Here is an 18,236-nt window from a genome sequence, read left to right on the forward strand (position 1 = left end):
TGGGCCACTAATGTCTTGGTCAAAGACTAGTTTTTCTCATGCATTATTAGCACAAGAAAAAACCCCTACCTTCTTTCTACTGGCAGCAACTTGTTCCCATCTCTGCTGTGTGGGCACAAGCATTTACTCATAGTAAACTGAAAGAAATTCACTGAAAACTAGCTTGGCAAAATACTATCATCTACATCAGTTCACATTTCATTCACCATATATAGGAACAATATGGGATAAATGAGAGCTCATGGACACATGACAGCTCTAAATGGGATTAATTTCGCCATTAATAAAATGGAGTAAAAGACGAATTTATAAAGAATTGCTGAAAGATTCAATATTTGTCAGCTTCAAGTAAGGCTCAGTAAGGGATTTTTAAGGAGAGACTATTGGGATTACAAGCCTCTGGTATATATGTTTATTACTCTATTCTTATAAAAACAATTTCCTAATTTTGCCCTTGTTAAACTTTTCTAGTGAATGGGACACTTGTAGATACCTACAGAGGCATAATCTACCTACAGAGCACACAAATCTTTTCCCCCTGTTAGCTGGTCTGCTGTCCGTTAACAGCCTTTATGCCTCATTTGTATAACCTCGGTCTCTACATTCTTTGCTAGAGGCTATTATTTATGATATGGTTTTGATTTATAAAATGTGGCTATCAATTTCCTCTATAGTTTCTTTTTCTCACACTTCCCATAAAATTCCATTTTTATTATTAATCTATAACTTTTTTTTAGACAAAGTGGTTTTTTATGTTATGATTGCTTTTTCAGTGACTATAGCATTTTAGTATTTTCTGCTATTTTTAAAACCACACTTCCACTATAGATGTACCTTAATGCTGAAGATGCTGCTTAGATTGCAACTCAGTTTAGCTAGCTGCCTTTATCTCCAAACACTGCCTTTCAATACCAAAACCACAGTCTGTACACAACAGCCATGGAGGCAACGGAAACATACAATATCGGACAAATGCATAGACCAGCAGGCTTTTGAGTTGCATCAAATGCACATGGTCCACAGACCACAGTTATACAACTAAACTATCCTCCTTCTTCATCCCAATCCCTCCCCCTTTTTAAGGAAATATCAAGAATCCCAAAGCCTAACTTACTCACCTAGCTGATGCCTTTGACTGGCTGTTCCAGTTACCTCCATCACATGGTTAACAGTCCACTCAAAAGAAAGGTAATGATTCTGCTCAAGTCAGCAAGAAGAAGGCACGCAAGACAAAAGTGAAATTAGAAGATGATCTTGCATGCAGATGTTTTATATAGTTGGTGTACAGATAGATGCCCAACAAAAAAATAAGTCAACAGCATATCAACTGCCATTTAGTACATATCAGGTTAGCAGCCTCAAAGTTTGCATAATAGTTAATTTGATTGGTAAAGACATGCTTAGAAAAACTATATACAAAGAAGTCCCTCAAGCAGAAGGCAAATTAGATCTGGTAAAGATGGGTAATGTTTCATTTTTTTTTAATTATTGATACATACTATAATAAATGTTTATGTGCATATCTATACTAATTATATGTATATAGTCTTCAAATTAGTTCTGTCAGGAGTACTATAGTCAATAAGTTAGAAAAACGAAATTAGAAGTTTTGACTATTAAAAATTAACACATTCATAAAAAGAGACCCTACTTGCCTGTAAATGTATAACACAGTGTTCACCTTTTCCCAAATTTAATACCGCAGAAGTCTAATGTTCAGCTTTTCTAGTTACCTAACATATGCAAGTTCCCAGATGTTCAGTTCTTCGTTAAGCACAAATGCCTAGCACAGCCTTCATACTCACCTAGTTACTACTCACAGGAATCAAAGACGTTTACATACAAAACAGGAAAATACATCTTGACTACACCCTCCTCAAAAAAATTTCCTATAATGCACAAAGCCCATGGTCTTCATGAGCTTTGAGGTCCTTTCCAGCCCAGGCCATTCCATGATTCTATGATGCATCTATCTGATGCTCCTATTCCTGACAAGTAGATGGGAAAATCTAGACCAGGTGAAGCCAATCAGGTGTCCAAGCTGGTTCCTGGGGTAATAATGGCAGAACAGAGCATTAAACACACCTTCCCAGCTCCAGAAGGCCACTTCGATCGAGGCTGAACTCGATGATCTTGGAAGTCTATTCCAACTTCAATTATTCTGCAAAATCCTTCCCTTCCTTCACTATGGTTTTTTTTAACTGCTTATTATTCAGCAGAGGCTTTGATCACAAAAAGCTAGTAAATATCATCAAGAGAACACATGGCCTGACAAAGCAATACTTGCAAGAAAGGAGACAACACAGCCAGATAAAGGAATATTAAGACTACCTTCAAAACTGACGCAAGTGAACTGCACAAAACAGATTACATCTGTTTGAGCTGTGTTCAGAAAGCAGAAGTCCTATCTCCTACATTTACCTATCCCACCTGTGCAAGCCAGCTCCTCCCTCAAACTGGCACTCCTGAGGTCCCTTGCTGAGTTGATTCAGTTTGTTCAGGCTGCAGAAAACTAATCTCTCAAAGAATAGTTTTCCACTAGCTTAGCCAGTTAAATTTCTTTTGCATAGAGGGAAAAATGGCAGGATAGAAGAGTACTAAGAAAGAACAGAAATGAAAAAAAATTGACAACAGAGGTAAAATATTGCCAGCCTTGCGCACCATCCACCTACTGGAGCAAAAGTCTGCAGAGCTCAGTGTTGAACCAGATCACACAGCTGATTCAGCTCAAAAGGATCCTTTTTTTTCTGGCAGATTCAGTTTTAGCTGTTTCAGTTCCCTGCCTGCACAGCCACATAAAAGGTTATGCCAGCACAGCACAGCATGGCAGTGAAGAAGCAGCACTGATGATATAACCATTGCCAAAATTCCATATGGCATAAGATTAAACCTGGACAGAGCCCTGTTGGGCTCTAAAGCTGTGACCATAGCAGACTGCATGGTACACCTGAAGAAAATTATCTCTGAATAACTCACCTTGAGATGTAGTGAATGCAGGAAGATAAAATCCCTGACAAGGTGCTGCATGTATTTTCCTAACAGATGAGGCAGGGAGGGCCTGTTCAAACTAAATATTAGTGTAAACACGCTTCTTCTGTCATTTCTTCATCTGTAGCTTTGATAACAATTTGTAATTCTATGGCTAATTTTGGTCATTTGAAATACTTTTACGTACTAGTGAACTTAATTTCAGGCTAGTTTAAGTTAAGAGTAATTTCAAGGCTAGTTTAAAAAATGCATGTCTCACTTTCTCCAGAGTATCCAAAGGTTATGCCCTAATCCACATCCCTTTCACAAAGGAACAGTTCAAGAGTCAGTATCTTTCTGGTCACTTTCCACCCTTAGGAAAGTCTCCTCTGTGCTGCCCACTGGAAGATGTCTCTGGCATGCACAAGAATTCTAAGAGGTACACACAATCCTGTGGAGGCAAAAAATAGCAAATAGTGTGTATATATTAGCTCTTGTGCTTGTGGTTCAAGAGTGTGGCTTTCGAGCTACTCCTGACAGTCCCCGGTCAGCACACTTTGATTCACAGTAAAGAGAAGAATCAAAGTAAAAACACTGAATTCATTTTGAACAAAACTAAATGAGATGTACTCCAAGAGTGCACCTAATGCACTCCAACAATGACTGATGTCACTTCATGGGTTTTGAGCTAGCGTGAGGCACAACATCCTGAACAGTGCGAATGTGAAACTCCCAGTACAAAGATCTGCTTCTCTATGGCAGCACTACTTGCTAACATAGACTTTACTTAAATTGAATGAAATCACAAAATTAACTTAGCAAATTACAGTCAAAAGACTTACATAGGTACAGCACAAAATACTTTATTTTTTTTAAAATTGCCTACTTATCGTTGCAGAATTGAGAGTACCTAATTATCCAAATATAAAGAATTTCTGCATTTGCCTGGGCTTTTTTTTTTCCTGCAATGGCTGCTACTTGTAACGTCAGCATCTAAGGGGTGTTAAGTTTAAATTTATACTTTGAAGGAATTACAATATATATTTTACTGTTGCATCAAATGGCTCCAGGCTCATGTTTTCACAACATCTTAAAACATCGAAAAAGCTCCTGAATGTGCCCCAATCATTCCATACTTTCTAGATGCTAATAAGATCTCGACCATTCATTTTAAAGTAATTTTTCTCCACATATTTTTTCATACCCACAGCTGAATTTGCTTTCTGGAGGCTGTAGCACAGGTAAAACATTTTTAGCAGGTGTTTGTCCAGTGCAGAAAAAGTATCCTAGGAATAATCTGAAGACTTGCTAAAATTATTCTGGAGTGTACTAGAAGCTGCTGCTATTCTGGTAAGAAATACTGAAAATTATTATTATTGCACATCTAAAATCTCCCTTATCATTTGATGAGTCCTCACAGCAACTTACACATAACAATAATGAAATACAAGACACGCTATCAAGGAATTAAGAGATTTTTCTAATACTAAAGATAATCCATGATGTCCCAGTTTAATGCTATACAGAAATTTGCCTCAGATGCCTTTTCCAGAAAGATGTTCCGTTCATCAAAGGACTCAAAAAAAGTCTACTTGAACCCTTTTCTGACAAAACAATGGTGAAATGACAACTAGTATTTTCACTAATTCTCTTTGATCAACTGCCAAGCCAAAGAGAAAAGTCATGTACTGAAACCATTGTGCATGAACTAGAGTTATACCCTTCGGAATAAAGAAATAGGAACAGGCAGGTGAGCTTCCTTGAAGCTTAATGATCACAGGAAATTCTTCATCAGTTGCTTTTTTCAGCAGTTGCTTTTAACATGAACTTCAGAATTTCCATTTTGATCTTTGATGCTTAGGAAAAAAGCCTGAGTCTCATGCAGATAAGAAGGTCCTGCACACTGGAGACACCAGTAATAGCTTTAATTCTTACCATGCTGGAATTTAACTGGCAAGATCAGACCTAAAGATTTGACAGCTTACCTAGGAAGAGGGCACATTTCTAAAAAATAGATGTCAGAACAGTATTAGATTCTGAAACAGTTCAGGTATACTCAACCTGAAACACATCCATGTTACTGACGTGACCATTTCCAACTTTTTGAATCTCTGTGCTTGCCATCCGTCCAAAGAACTATGTCATACAGCACTACCCTACAGTCACATTACTCGAAAAAGTTCTAAGTTTTCTCTCAAAAAAATCTCAACATGCCTCCTAAGACTCCTGGCTTATTCTACATATTCTACTGGTTTGTTCTTTTCTTTATTTTGTTAAAAGAATGTCAGAACAAATGTCTGGATGACCAGAATGGGAATGGTTTGGAATCCCTCACAATGGCAGGTTAGGAGGGAAAGCAATTCCCCCTGCAGCCTTTTCAGTCTGTTTGATTACAGTGATCATTAAAAAAGCCTATCATCAAGTATATTTTACAATAACTAGAAGTACTTTGATTTAGATTTAGCTAAAGCTAGTAGCTCAAGAGTTATACCTCACTGATCTACTACATCTATCAAGGCAAAGGAACACCATTAGAGTAACCATCTAAGAAAGAATTCTTTTAGGACAGCATAAAAACAGTAGGAGAAAAACTTGGAGATTACAAAAACATTCCCCAAAAACTCCACTTTATATCCTATTTGTCTCATAATATTCTCTCGAATTTTTTCAAAGTGTGAAATCAGAGTACACCAGCCATAATAAAGTTTTAATGAGCAGGAGTTACACACATAAGAACACCTGTTAAAACTTTATCTCAGCATCCCTGGAGTTTTCTGAGCATTATCTACAGAAACACTTTGCCCCTGCCCTATCTTTAAAGATATGTTTCGCAACTTTTTTCCTCAGTATGCTTAATTTACAGCTTATTTCTCCAAGGAAGCTGATTTTGAGAATCCTTCATTTGCTGTAGGCTTATTTAATGCCTCCCCTTGAGTATTCACACAACTAAAAAGGGAAATTAAGCTAAAAAAAGAGGAAATGAGAAGTACGTATTCCCTTTAATCTTACAGGGGGTTTTTGCCTTTTTTTTTTTCTGGAAACAAGCATTTTTCTTAACAGATACGTACTTACTTTAGGCATTTTGCTGCTTTCTCCCAGTTTTTTTCCTGAGGTGAAGTTTCTGACAGGGAGTACATAGTAAGCCTTTGGCTTCTCACCGTCTACATTGCTATGCCACCACTCAACAGCATATGAAAGGACCACGTACGTGGGAAACTACCTAATACCTGTCTGAATACCTGGAAACCTTCTTCCAGAAACATACTGCCACGCCACACTTTCCTAGGACAAGATTTGCAGGTACCTGGGTAAAAGGATACATACCTGCCCAACAATAATGTCTTCTCCTTTGCAGTCTGCTTTGTCTTCCTAAACCCATGAGAACTGTCTCAAGAAGGGGTTAGAAACAGCAGAGTAGAAGTGTATTGGTTTGCAGAATTCCTAACTAGTACCACATTCAATGTTTCTTCAACAATTATCAAATGAAGACTTTACAGACTTCATCTCACGTCTTGCTATCAATTCCCTCCCAAGTGGTCTATCCTGGGACATTAAGAGCAGCTTGCTAAGAGAAAAGGGGATTTTTCTTTTTAATGGCAAGCATCATTTGCAGAGGTCCTAGAAACCTTTCCCTTCTGATGTAGATCTGCAGGACACTTTACTGCAATTAATTTTAATTCCTGACATATGCATATTATTTTCCATTCATACAACTTCCCATAAGATGATTCTGAATAAACAATTCACTTCCTAGATTTCAGTATGAATATAAATCCTCTCCACCATACATTTACCAAAAAAAAAAAAAAGAAAAAAAAAAAAACCAAAAAACCTCCCCCCCCCCAAAAAACCCACAAAAAAAAAAAAAAAAAAAAAAAAAAAAAGCCAATAATCCTCTCTCCCCCCAAAAAACCCCAAAACTCTAAACTAAAAAACCAGGAAAAAAACCAACAAAAACCCCGACACCATATACTTTAACATATACTTCCCACTTTTAACTCTCAAAAGTCATATATGATAGCAAGGAAAACCAAAAAATACATGCAAGAAAGATTATTCAAAGGAAAAATATTCCACATAGATTTTAAATTCCCTACAATACACAGGACAATGAAGAAAACTAACAATTTCATAACTACACAGTAAGTACTAAAAAGCCCCAGAAGTATTATAGTTCAAAGCCCACATGTATTCTGCTTCTTCGCTTTATTACATAATAAGTGATGTAATTTAATTAGAAAAAGTATTTCTGAGAAACATGTATTTCTACAGCTGTGATCCTAAATACATAAGCAATACTTAATATATTTATTATATTGGTCTACGTATACAATTTGTATGTTGAATACATAATGAAGTGTCATAATACATATAAAACTATTAAAGATTACTGCTCTAGGTAACTCGCATATGGAGCTAAATTAATGTTGAGTCAGTTCTTTCAGGTCTTGCTATATATCAAAAAACACTTTACTGCTCAAAATAGATTTTCTTATACACAGCTATTCCCTAATCATTGAAGTCAGACAGTGGAACTCTGGTTTATCTCATAGTAGAAGGAACAGACAACACATTTTATTCCCTACAAAATATCATTCACCCACATTGTAACAGTGGGATAGAGCCCTGTTTTACCAGATTTTGCAAAATGTACACAGAATATTATTCTTAAGGGATTATGATATTTTTTTTTCCACTTGACAAGTCAGGCATAAAATAGGCCTCAGTAAATTAGTATGAAAACAAAACAAGTAAACAAAACATCACATACAAATCTCTTACTTGCAAAAGGAGATTTTCTAAGATAACTGCCAAATTAAGTCTATTTTTCCCAAGCATTTTTCCATGCAATTATTGTTCCTTTTAAATTTTAACTTATTTTTCTCAATTATTTTTCTTGAGATTTAACAACAAAAAAAACCCAACCAAACACAAAAACCACACACAACCACAAACCTGAAAGGCTGTTCTACTTTTTAATTAATTAAAAACATTCCACAGGAAAAAGGTTGCTCCCTGATCATTTACTTTATGATTATTATCCTCCAATTCTCTAGGGACAGTTTTTTCAGGCATTCTGCTAAACTTTCAAGAAGAATTCTGTCATACGCAACACTACTAATACAAAACCATTTCAATTTAAGCAGTAAAGAGTTGCATACTACATCTGCATATAGGAACAGAATGTAAATTATTTCTTTTACTTAATCCACATTCCAAGACCTTATAAATATTTAACAAGAACTAAAATTTGTTCTCATTTTTATTAATCATGTCCTCCTGTTGCATAACAATCTCATAAATTGCAGACAACAGAAGTTATACTTGCTTATCTACAAAAAAAATAAATTTAAACCCTCTCAGCAGAACTGTTTCAACCATCAGAATATGAAAAGAGATTTTCCCACATACTGAAAATGAACTTTTTTAGCTGTTAAAGTTAAAAATAAAGCAAAGTTAAAATCTTAACTTTTACTTCACAAAGGCACTGCACAGCAAACTTCTTTGCTTTTGAAGTGTAATAAATTTCAAGATAGACATTTTCAGAAAAGCTGTGGGTGAAATCCTAATATAATATAAAAGTTCCTCTCAACAAAGATGCACTACTCTCTCACTTGAAAAACAAACAACCAGACAGATATGACTAAATCAACATTAAAGGTGGAATACTATGTCTGCATATCAGGCTTTTGTAAGCTAGACTCTCCAAAACATGGCCTGATGATCACATATTCTGTTATTGTCCAGCTAACAAGGCCAGCACACCAACTAAAGGTTTTCCCAGAACTAAGCCAGTTCTCATGAAATTCACAATCACTAACTTTTAAGGAAAATAACACGGAAAGTTTTCCTGCAGTACCAGAAAAGGAGACAAATACAAACCCAGAAAAGTAAATGAAAACACAATGTAATGGGTATGCTCTGTGCTGCTAAATATGAACTACAGATATGGAGCATGGGTGAAGATGGAAGTCTTTCAACTGTATATGGATAAGTAAAGTCCAAATCAAGAAACACTGAGTACACAAGACTTTTTACCCCTGTTCTATAAAAACACATAAACCTCCAAATTAATTGCCATTTCTTACATAAGTAGGTATTAATTATTTCCCAACTACACAGGGATGTTTTAATCTCTTGCTTTAGATGCTCTTAATTTCAGTGTTTCCATTTCTTCCCATTCAAAAGAAACAGTATTGTAGCAAACAAACTAAACTAAGTACAAGAGTTTGCTGTATCAGTGGGATTTCAGTCACTTATTTTTGTTCCACACTGCACATTAAAAAAAACAGAGGGAAAAAGCCAGGACTTTCTTCCTCTTTTAGTTTAAAAGGTAAAGCACAGATAAAATATAAAATGGAAACTGGGTAATTTTATGGATCACATTCATGAGACATTAAAGCTTATCATCACAGTCATATCAAAAATCAGAAAGAAATGCTTTTGTGACGTACGGCTACAAACGACAAAGAGGGAGATCTAGTGTCTACAGACAAACTCAACATCATGACAGCCTTATAGCTGAGAAAGATGAAAATCAATGTTGCCCCGAATCCAGAATGTTTTACTCTTAATGGAAGTGCAGCATTTCTCTATGTCCAGAATTTTCCTGCTGTGCTGAACTAAGCTTTTGGAAGAAAACTAAGGCTTCCAGGAAAACCTGTTGCCTTTAATCTGTTTTGAAGATGAGTGCCCAACAAGGCATAATTTTGGAGAGAAAGTCAGATCACAAGCAAAAAATTAAGTAACTTTGATTTAGACAATTAGACAGTAAGTCCCAGCAAACCTACTGTCAGTCCTCACCCTCCCACACACACCTCTATAAAAAAGTTTATCACAAATTCCAATGCATGTCCAAAACATGACTAGCATCACCACTGAGAAAAGATCTTGCAACTTGCATGTTATTAATAAAGAGTCTTGGAGGAAAGTCATGAGAACGTACCTCATAAAATAGGAGACAGGCATATGACTTTTTAGTTAGAAAACAGACAGCATACATATTTCTAAAACAGTCTGACCAACATAAAGTGACATTCTCAGTATATTGTTCCCCATGTTTCTCAAAGATAATGTTTACAAAACACTCATATCAGTGAACTTCAAATCTGCCCAAGTAACTTCTTTGGGTGAGGTTGTCAAGTAGACAACACCCTCACCATCTGAGAAGCGAGTTTGCTTCAAAGTGATGCATTCAGATACCATGTCCACACTGTATCATTTCAAAAAGCTAAGCGGTCTCAGACCCATGTCATCTTTCACACTGCAGCGTGAAGAGAACAAATAAGGTCTGAGGTTACACATTCACTAATATTTGCTTTATTGTCTAGGCCTATGGCAACAGCTATCCTTCAAAATATTCTAATCTTTACACAGAGGAAGAAAGGAAAAACAATATACCTTAAGAAGAAACCATTAGTGAAGGGTTGCGTTTCGCCAAAACCCCTTACTCCCTGTATAAAATATTTTTAGAACCAAAGGTGAAAGGCTGTACCACTATATGAATGAAGTGTTATTAGCCAACACAAAATTTGACAAATTTTTATCAGGAATATTCGGGGGGGGGGAACAAAACAAGAAAAACATGTAACAAAACCTCAAGTTTTGACCAGCTACATTAGATGCTTACTGGAAAGAAAACAAGAAGAGAGGTAAATAAGAAGAAAATGGGGATGGAGAGGAAAAAAAAGGCAAAATAAGAGCAACCAGGGAGAAACAGAGTATGGTTTTTTCCATCAGGCTAGTGGAGATGGCAACATCATTTAGATCTCTCTGGATGGTTCTAGTCAAGGGTCTGCTTTAGCCTCTCAAAACGAGAAAGGTCACAGATTATGCAACTTTTACCAATGTCACCACCAGTGAAGGTGGACCTAATACTGATTCAACTCTGGGCACAGCACCTTTTCTCCCCTTTTGTAGCCAAATTCAGCATTACAAAATTCTGTACTTACTAATCCAGGTTCAATAACCTGACACCACTAGTAACTGATTAACAACTGTTCTGTTTGAGATATTCCAAACATAAAAGGCTTGCAAGGGGCTAACCAGAATAATTCAGATTTATATTTTACTAAGGAAGCACTGGTGCACAACAGCACATACAGAGCATACATATAATCCAACCTTTACCATAAATGCATACATGTCTCCTCTTTTTCATTTGTTTATCTACCCCACATTTCTTGTCACTCTGTATATGTTTCTTTTTTAAAAGAAGGTATCAAGAACATTTAAATGACAAAGCTTTGGCCATTGTTAGCCCAACTCTGTTACTCCATTACAAAAAAAAATCTCCCAATCTGACATTTAGCATTGCAGCCCTTTTAAAATCTATTTTAACCTCATAACAACATAACACTGAAGCTTTATTATTCGCTCACGTGCCTGCACTACATATCAAAGGTAGGAGACAGAAAACCTAGGTTTGGAACCTAAGTGAGCAGTATCTTTAATTTGAACACTTCATTAAACACTGGGGCTGAGTATGACAATTCCACAGTTGCACTCTTTTCACAAATTGCAAAACTTCTTAAAACAATACCACACAAATACTGGAACGCAATTTTCTACCCACAAACTAGTGAGACTTCCTATTCAGATAAGACATAACCCTCTAGTTTACAAGTTTCACAGCTTTGCAATCTGTCGTTTTGATATTTCCTACGGTTTCAGTAAAGAAGCTTAACTCTACAACTTTCCGTATAGCAACTCAAAAATAAATATGAACGACATTTGCAAATCCATAGATGCTGTATACACTAAAGTACTTTTCCTGATTTCAGGAAGATAGTTGAGAAAAATGTCCTAATTATGGACTCTATTCTTATCATTGACTCATAATTAAGAGACCTTGACAGTTTGGATATAAGAGAAGTTAACAAGCAATATTTGTAAAAAAACTCAAGATGCTACATTCTATATAATTTGACCACAGTAAGTTACTTTGGGTAAACAATAAACAAAATTTCTATTTCTCTAGTCCCTTGTAGTGGCCTTAATTTGTCACAAGTGAAAAAAGTTTGTTTCTAGATGGAAAGTAGCAATACACACATAAACACAGAGGTCTACCAACCACAAAGAAATACAGTAACTTACCCCAAACAAAACTGAATGCAATGAAACTAAGCTACATGGCAAACTTTACTCACTCTGTATTAATATACTCTGGAGCCATGTGCATCAAGCTCTACAACAGACAAGACTAACAATGTGCCCAAATAATTTTTTATAAGTCGTCATTTAAAATTAAACACAGAAATTTACTCCAAATTAATTAAACAGAGTTGCTTCTAAGTAAATTTAAATTCCATCTGCAAATGACCATAAGGTGCAGTAATGATTTTCTAAACTGCGTATACCAGATCCAACAGGAACGTAAATCTGTATGCCTGTGCTGGTAAGACCACAAGTATATACTGCTAAGAAAACAAACATATGGCTATGATCTTAATTTGAAAAGCTAAAAGATTCATGTTATTTATCTAATTTCTGATCACTAATCTATTCTAAATGATAAAATAAAAAAACCCAGTTTGGATACCTAATCTTTCCATTTCCACACCTATTCCTCCACACCAGCCAAGAAGCAATTATTAGTTCATTTCTATGAGAAAAATTCAGAAGAGTGAATTTTTTAATTTGCTGTCTTTCCACAGCTGAAAAAGCACAAACAGCTAGGGGGTCCAAACCCTCCAAAGTACAAATGTTCTCTTTCGGGGTTAAAGGAAATGCCAGAGTGAAAAATAATTAAGGTTAGTCCAATGTATGCTATTAAAGTAACACATTTATATAAAATTTTATTTCATGTCTAAAAACATACAGAAAAAGGGGGCTAGGAAGATTGTTAGAAACCAAGGTGAGCCCTTTCAAAATGGTAAAATAATTCTTTGCAAAAATGTTCAGCCTGGAATTCAAAACAATTACATTAAGGGGAAAAGAGTTGAAACTGTTCTGTTTGGTTATGACTTTTGGTTTTCCTTTAAAAACAAAAAATTAAAATCAGGCCACAAGCTCTTCTCAATGGAATTGCAAATTATGACACAAAGTTGAAAGAGTTTAACAGTCATCAAACAGGATTTATAGTACAAAGTAAAAAACAATATATTCTGAAAGATTATCTGAATCTATTGCAAGATTTAATCGTTATTTAAATTATTATAACACTATATGTATCTGGTATTGCATTCTGAGAACAATTACATGTGAAAATTATTACAACTCATTGATCAAAAGAAAATAATAATCCACGTTACAGAACATCAAGTTGTACAAAACGTGCAAAGAGCATTCTGTCAGCAGGTACTCCATTCTCACTTTAACTTTTACAGTAGTAGATAGCGGCAGGCATGTCCTAGCCTTCAGGAACAAAGGGAACAAACCCCCTCCCGTCTGACTTTTGCATCTGGTCCAATCCACTCTGTCCTTATTAAGGATCTGACTGCCTGGAACTTGAAAGCAACGCTAAGGATTTCCACTTGTATCATACCCTGCTTTTCTAGCAGTTTACTGTCAAAATCATCCTGCGGCCAAGCGCTTCTCAGGGAAGGGAAGGAAGGAAGGGCACCATCCCTCCGGCACACCTCGCACTCCCGGCGGCGGGATCAGCACCCGGCAGGGGAACAGCGCCGGGGGTTCCCGCGGGCACGGGCGGTTCCGAATGTGCCGCTCGGGTTAAACACTGACAGCGGTAACAAATAACTCTCGGGTTAAATCCAGGCCTCCTCTCCCATGAACGTACCCCCTTTTCACTCCGAACATCCTCCGACTCCTAAGCGAGCTCACAACGCCTCTTTCCATGAACAGTCATGTCTTCCCAGGCTCCCGGTGAAACCTTCCGAGCTTGACGCCCAAAAATCTCGCTAAAATCTCTCGCGCCTTCCTCGCACAGGAACGCTATTTACGCCCTGATACTCTGGAACCCCCCGGGGCTCCGCTTCTGAGCGCAACGCGCGCCCCCCGGAGCGCCGAGCGCTGCGAGGCACCGAGATACCCGCAAAGGCCCCCCAAAGAGACTCCCCGGCCTGCAACACACGTACTGGCTCCGGGAGCCCCTCTGTGCAGCCACAGCAGGTCATGCGCCAGGGGTTTATTAAAGGATCATCCGTGCGCTATGAGAAGCAGCATCATAAATGCCCTCCTCCCCCTCCCAACAGGGAGCACACAGGCATCCCCCTCGCCCAAAGAAAAGGCCAGAGAGGGGGAGGGGAAGGAGCCATCCCAAAGGAGCTGTCGTGCGGAGCGTGCCGCGCTCGGGTATTCCCGCAGCCGGGAGCTCAGGCCGCCTCCCGCCCGGAGAAGGCAGGCCCGACACCTGCCGGCCCGCAGCCGGCGCCAGCCAAGGGCTCCCTTCTCCAGCGCTTTCGCACTCACGGCTCCGCCGCGTTCGGAGGCAGCACTGCCGCGTCCCGGCCCCTCCGGCAGTCGCCCACCAGCGCGCCCCGTCCCCTCGGCGCGGTTACCCCGGGGCAGTCCCGGGGCTGCGGCGCCCGCCCGCCTGCGGCAGCGCTACCCAGCACCGCCCGGCCCCGCGTTCACGCTGCCGCCGGCGGCCGGAGCGCCGCCCCCACGCCCCGACCTCGGCCCCGGGCCTCGGGTACCGCGCGCACGGCGGAGCGGCGCTCCCTGCGAGGCGGCGGCGGCGGCGCCACGGGAGAGAAAGGCGGCCGGCTGGGCACCCCGCAGGGCGGCCCGAGGCGCGCACCGACCCGCGACCGCCCCTCTTGTGCCCCCGGCGCCGCGGCCGGCGCGGGCCGTACCTGTGAGGACGCCGACGCGGATCTGGTGGTCGTGGTTGGTGAGGATGATGCCCTCGGACGCCATGTTCGCGGCGCAGCTCCGCACTGCCGGGGGGGGAACGGCGCGGGCGCAGAGGGGGCGGGGCGGGGGCGGGGCCAGCGGGCACAACGGCGCGGGCGAGGGGAGCGCGCGACCCGCGCGCTGCGCCCGGCGCAGGCAGCACCAATCCAGTGCCGAGAGGGCCGGCCCCCAGAAGCGCCGTCTAGTTACGCGGAGCTGAGAATTAAATTCCTCAGACCTCGGATAGTGGGAAAAGATCGGCAGCAAGGAGGGTCATCATCCTGGCTTTTGGCTAGCATGAAATCACAGAATCCCGGAATCAGTTAGGCTGGAAAAGACCTCTGAGATCATCGAGTCCAACCTATGACCGAACACCACCCTGTCAACTACGCCATGGCACTGAGTGCCACATCCAGTCATTTCTTGAATACGTCCAGGGATTGTGACTCCACCACCTCCCTGGGCAGTCCATTCCAATGTCTAATCGCCCTTTTTGTGAAGAAATTCCTCCTGATGTCCCATCTAAACCTCCCCTGGTGCAGCTTGAGGCCATTTCTTCTTGTCCTGCCGCTTGTAACCTGGGAGAAGAGACCGACTCCCACCTGCCGCAGCCTCTTTTCAGGGAGTTGTAGGAGTGAGAAGGTGTCCCATGAGCCTCCTTTTCTCCGGGTGAGAAATACAGAGACACAAAGTTTTTCCACCAACTTTTGAGTCCCCTTGGGCTCAGCCAGGTGTTTTTGGAACTTTCTCAGGCCTCTTTCCTTCCCTCACCTGTGAGACCTTCCCCTTTCCTCTGAGATTAAAGCTAAAGCAACAGTTGTTTAGATAAAGCAACTTATTGTCATAGCAAGTATCTTTTTTTGTCTTACTGTATGACAGTGGAAACTCTCAAAAAGCAAATATTTAAACTCATTTTGGATGTGTAGGCAAATGTCTTCCACATTTAACAACAACATCATCAACTGCAAATGACAACTCACTGTCAAAATTCAAGCCCTCTTACTTCAGCAGGTATTTATATTTTAGGATATTCCAGTTGAGTTTTCAAGGCTACCTTGTTAATAGACTCCGTATTAGTCTCCTTTTGACTGCATACTAACAAGCAATTATTGAAAGAATTTGTAATTTGCGTAGGCATAAATGAACCATTTCAGGAGTTTTCTCTAGCATATAATTTTCTTAGATGGACAACTAGCACAAAGGAAAACCAAAGGGCTGAAGAAATATCCTATATCTCAGGGAAAGTCACACTAGTAGCACTTTGATGGGGTGGTGCACCAGCACACGATATCAGTATTTCTATATTGGCACAGCAGCTACAGTGTGTGCAGCCATAGAGACTAAGAATTCAGGCTCCAGGGATCTCTGGTTATGCAATGGTATAATACAACATATGTGGGTGGGTGTAAGCCTGAACCCAAAACATCATGGCTACTGAAGATATACTGCATCGCTGGTGCTCATACTGCTGTTCCCTCACGGGTTCAGTCACTATGTGTTGAATATTCTGCCTTAGACAAGGAAAAAAGATTTTTTTTTTTTTTTGCAAACGTATCTGAAATTATCTAAAGTACAAGCAAATAGCTTGACATTTTGTAGCTTCCTGCAGAGGATTCTCACACCCTACACTAAAAACAGTATTGTTTATTCAGAGCATCTCACAGTCTCCCCGTGTAGCCTGTTGATTTGTTGCTCTTGTGGATGGTAAGAAGGAGGGACAGAATTCAGATTTCACTGACAACATTAGGTTTATTACTTTCTGGCTTATAAATGCCTACTAGTGTGATTTGTATTAGATTTTTTTGTATAGAGATGTAGTAGATGATTGTATTAACATAAAGTAAGTTTACAAATTTTTTGAAGACTGAATAAAGAAGAAGCTGGGATTGATAATGGGGGTTTGTTACTGTGATGTGAAAAGATGGTTAATATAATGGATCCATAATAGCTCAAGAGAATGGAATGATGTCCTGCAGTCAGATTTGTGACAGAGTAAGGAAACAAGTGTGTGTGATGCAGAAACCTTTTACTGCAGGGAGAAATTCTAGGAAATATGCTGGCAATCCACACCAGAGTTCACGTTGACTGTCCAGAGAAAAACAAGTTTTCATCATCAAAGTCAATATACAGCTGATAGTCACATTTTGTCCCGGTCATGTCAAAGTATAACTCAACTTTGTAACATTTCAGCAAACTTTTTACCTTACTTTACCCACCAGCTGTTAATTATCAATACCTCTCCAATAACTAAACCAACACCCTTTCATTAAGCTGGCTCTGCCAGACATGTTTATTGCATGTAGTCTTAGTCTACTGGCCAACATCAAGGCCTTTCTTATTTTATGAGCACTACAGAATGACATATTTTAATTACTCCTTTGGCTGTAACAGTTTTGGCATACAGGAAGCACTTCCTTAGTTACCTGTAGAAATCTTAATTAAAAAAAAAATAGACTTCAGTATGATTACAAGAAGATACCAGTTTGTTCTCTTGATTACAATGTGGGCAAGGATGATTTAAAAACTCATTGACAGTTCATATTTAGAATAGGTGTTCAATATAATTTCCATAGTTTTGTTGTCACATAGGTTCGATTTTTTTTTTCAATGGCTCCTTAAATGTAATTTATTAACTCTATTCTTTTTTATTTTCAACTGGTTGGCTAGCTGGATCAGCAGTGGAACATGGTTCTTCAACTGTGTGCCATTGGTACAAATCCTACTGAAGTCATGAAATACCTGGCTTAATGAATCATTAATCAAATTCAAACCATTTTATTTCTGTGCCATTTTATTTCTGGTGCAAATCCAAATAAGATTAAGAGACTAGCTAGCTCAGTGGTTAAGTAATAGGAAACAGTACTAGGAAACCCCCAGCTTATTAATGTGAGTCTATAAAGGGTCAGAAAACTAAGTTTTGAGACATTAAAATACAAAGATTTTCCAATGCAGCCATTGTTTTAAAGTAGTCTACTACAGGTTATTAGTTTCTGATACATTTAAATAGTCCATATTGATCTATAAATTCTGAAAAAGAATAGTATAAACATTTTATGTGTAGCCACTGATATAGCACAATATTCATCACTCTAAAAGAAGGTACAAGAGGTGATTTCTCCAAACAGTTCCTTCCCTTGGGAAAGCATCTAGGGAATATACAGAACATGCACAACATATTAGCTATGTAAGGTTAAAAAACCATCTGAATGTCCTAGTGGCCCATACCATAGTCCATCCTTGACACCCCACCTTTTCCAGAGGCCTCCTGAGAACCCTCTCTGGGTTTACACTTCCAGTCATGAGTAGGAACCCAAATTCAGTGATTGTCTTAACTATTGTAGGAGGGAAATGTGTTTTGTTTATGGTAAAAGTGCATTATTGTTTGCACTGCACCAACATTTGCTAGGTCAAATTTGTCCATTAAGCAAATAGCCTATGTCTGTGAGATTACAAAATGAGAGAAGCTGTTAACT

At 39.2% G+C, this 18,236-nt stretch overlaps 1 protein-coding gene across 22 annotated transcripts in view; it reads right to left on the reverse strand.

The window, feature by feature from the left end:
* The window catches only part of GPHN (gephyrin), a 297,276-nt gene extending 282,442 nt beyond the window's left edge, over nucleotides 1-14,834 (reverse strand). For 21 of the 22 annotated variants that reach the window (XM_027708552.1, XM_027708654.1, XM_027708583.1 and 18 more), the window contains exon 1: nucleotides 14,724-14,834. In XM_027708552.1, coding sequence (XP_027564353.1) covers nucleotides 14,724-14,787 — 64 coding nt within the window. In that variant the 5' untranslated portion in view covers nucleotides 14,788-14,834. Of the gene's footprint in view, nucleotides 1-12,508; nucleotides 12,572-14,723 lie in introns of all 22 variants that reach the window. The other variant, XM_027708513.1, reaches the window with a different exon arrangement.
* Nucleotides 14,835-18,236: the final 3,402 nt, after the last annotated feature.

This window comes from Neopelma chrysocephalum, unplaced genomic scaffold, assembly GCF_003984885.1.
Source record: "Neopelma chrysocephalum unplaced genomic scaffold, ASM398488v2 Primary Assembly neopelma1_24, whole genome shotgun sequence".
Classification (NCBI taxonomy): Eukaryota; Metazoa; Chordata; class Aves; order Passeriformes; family Pipridae; genus Neopelma; species Neopelma chrysocephalum.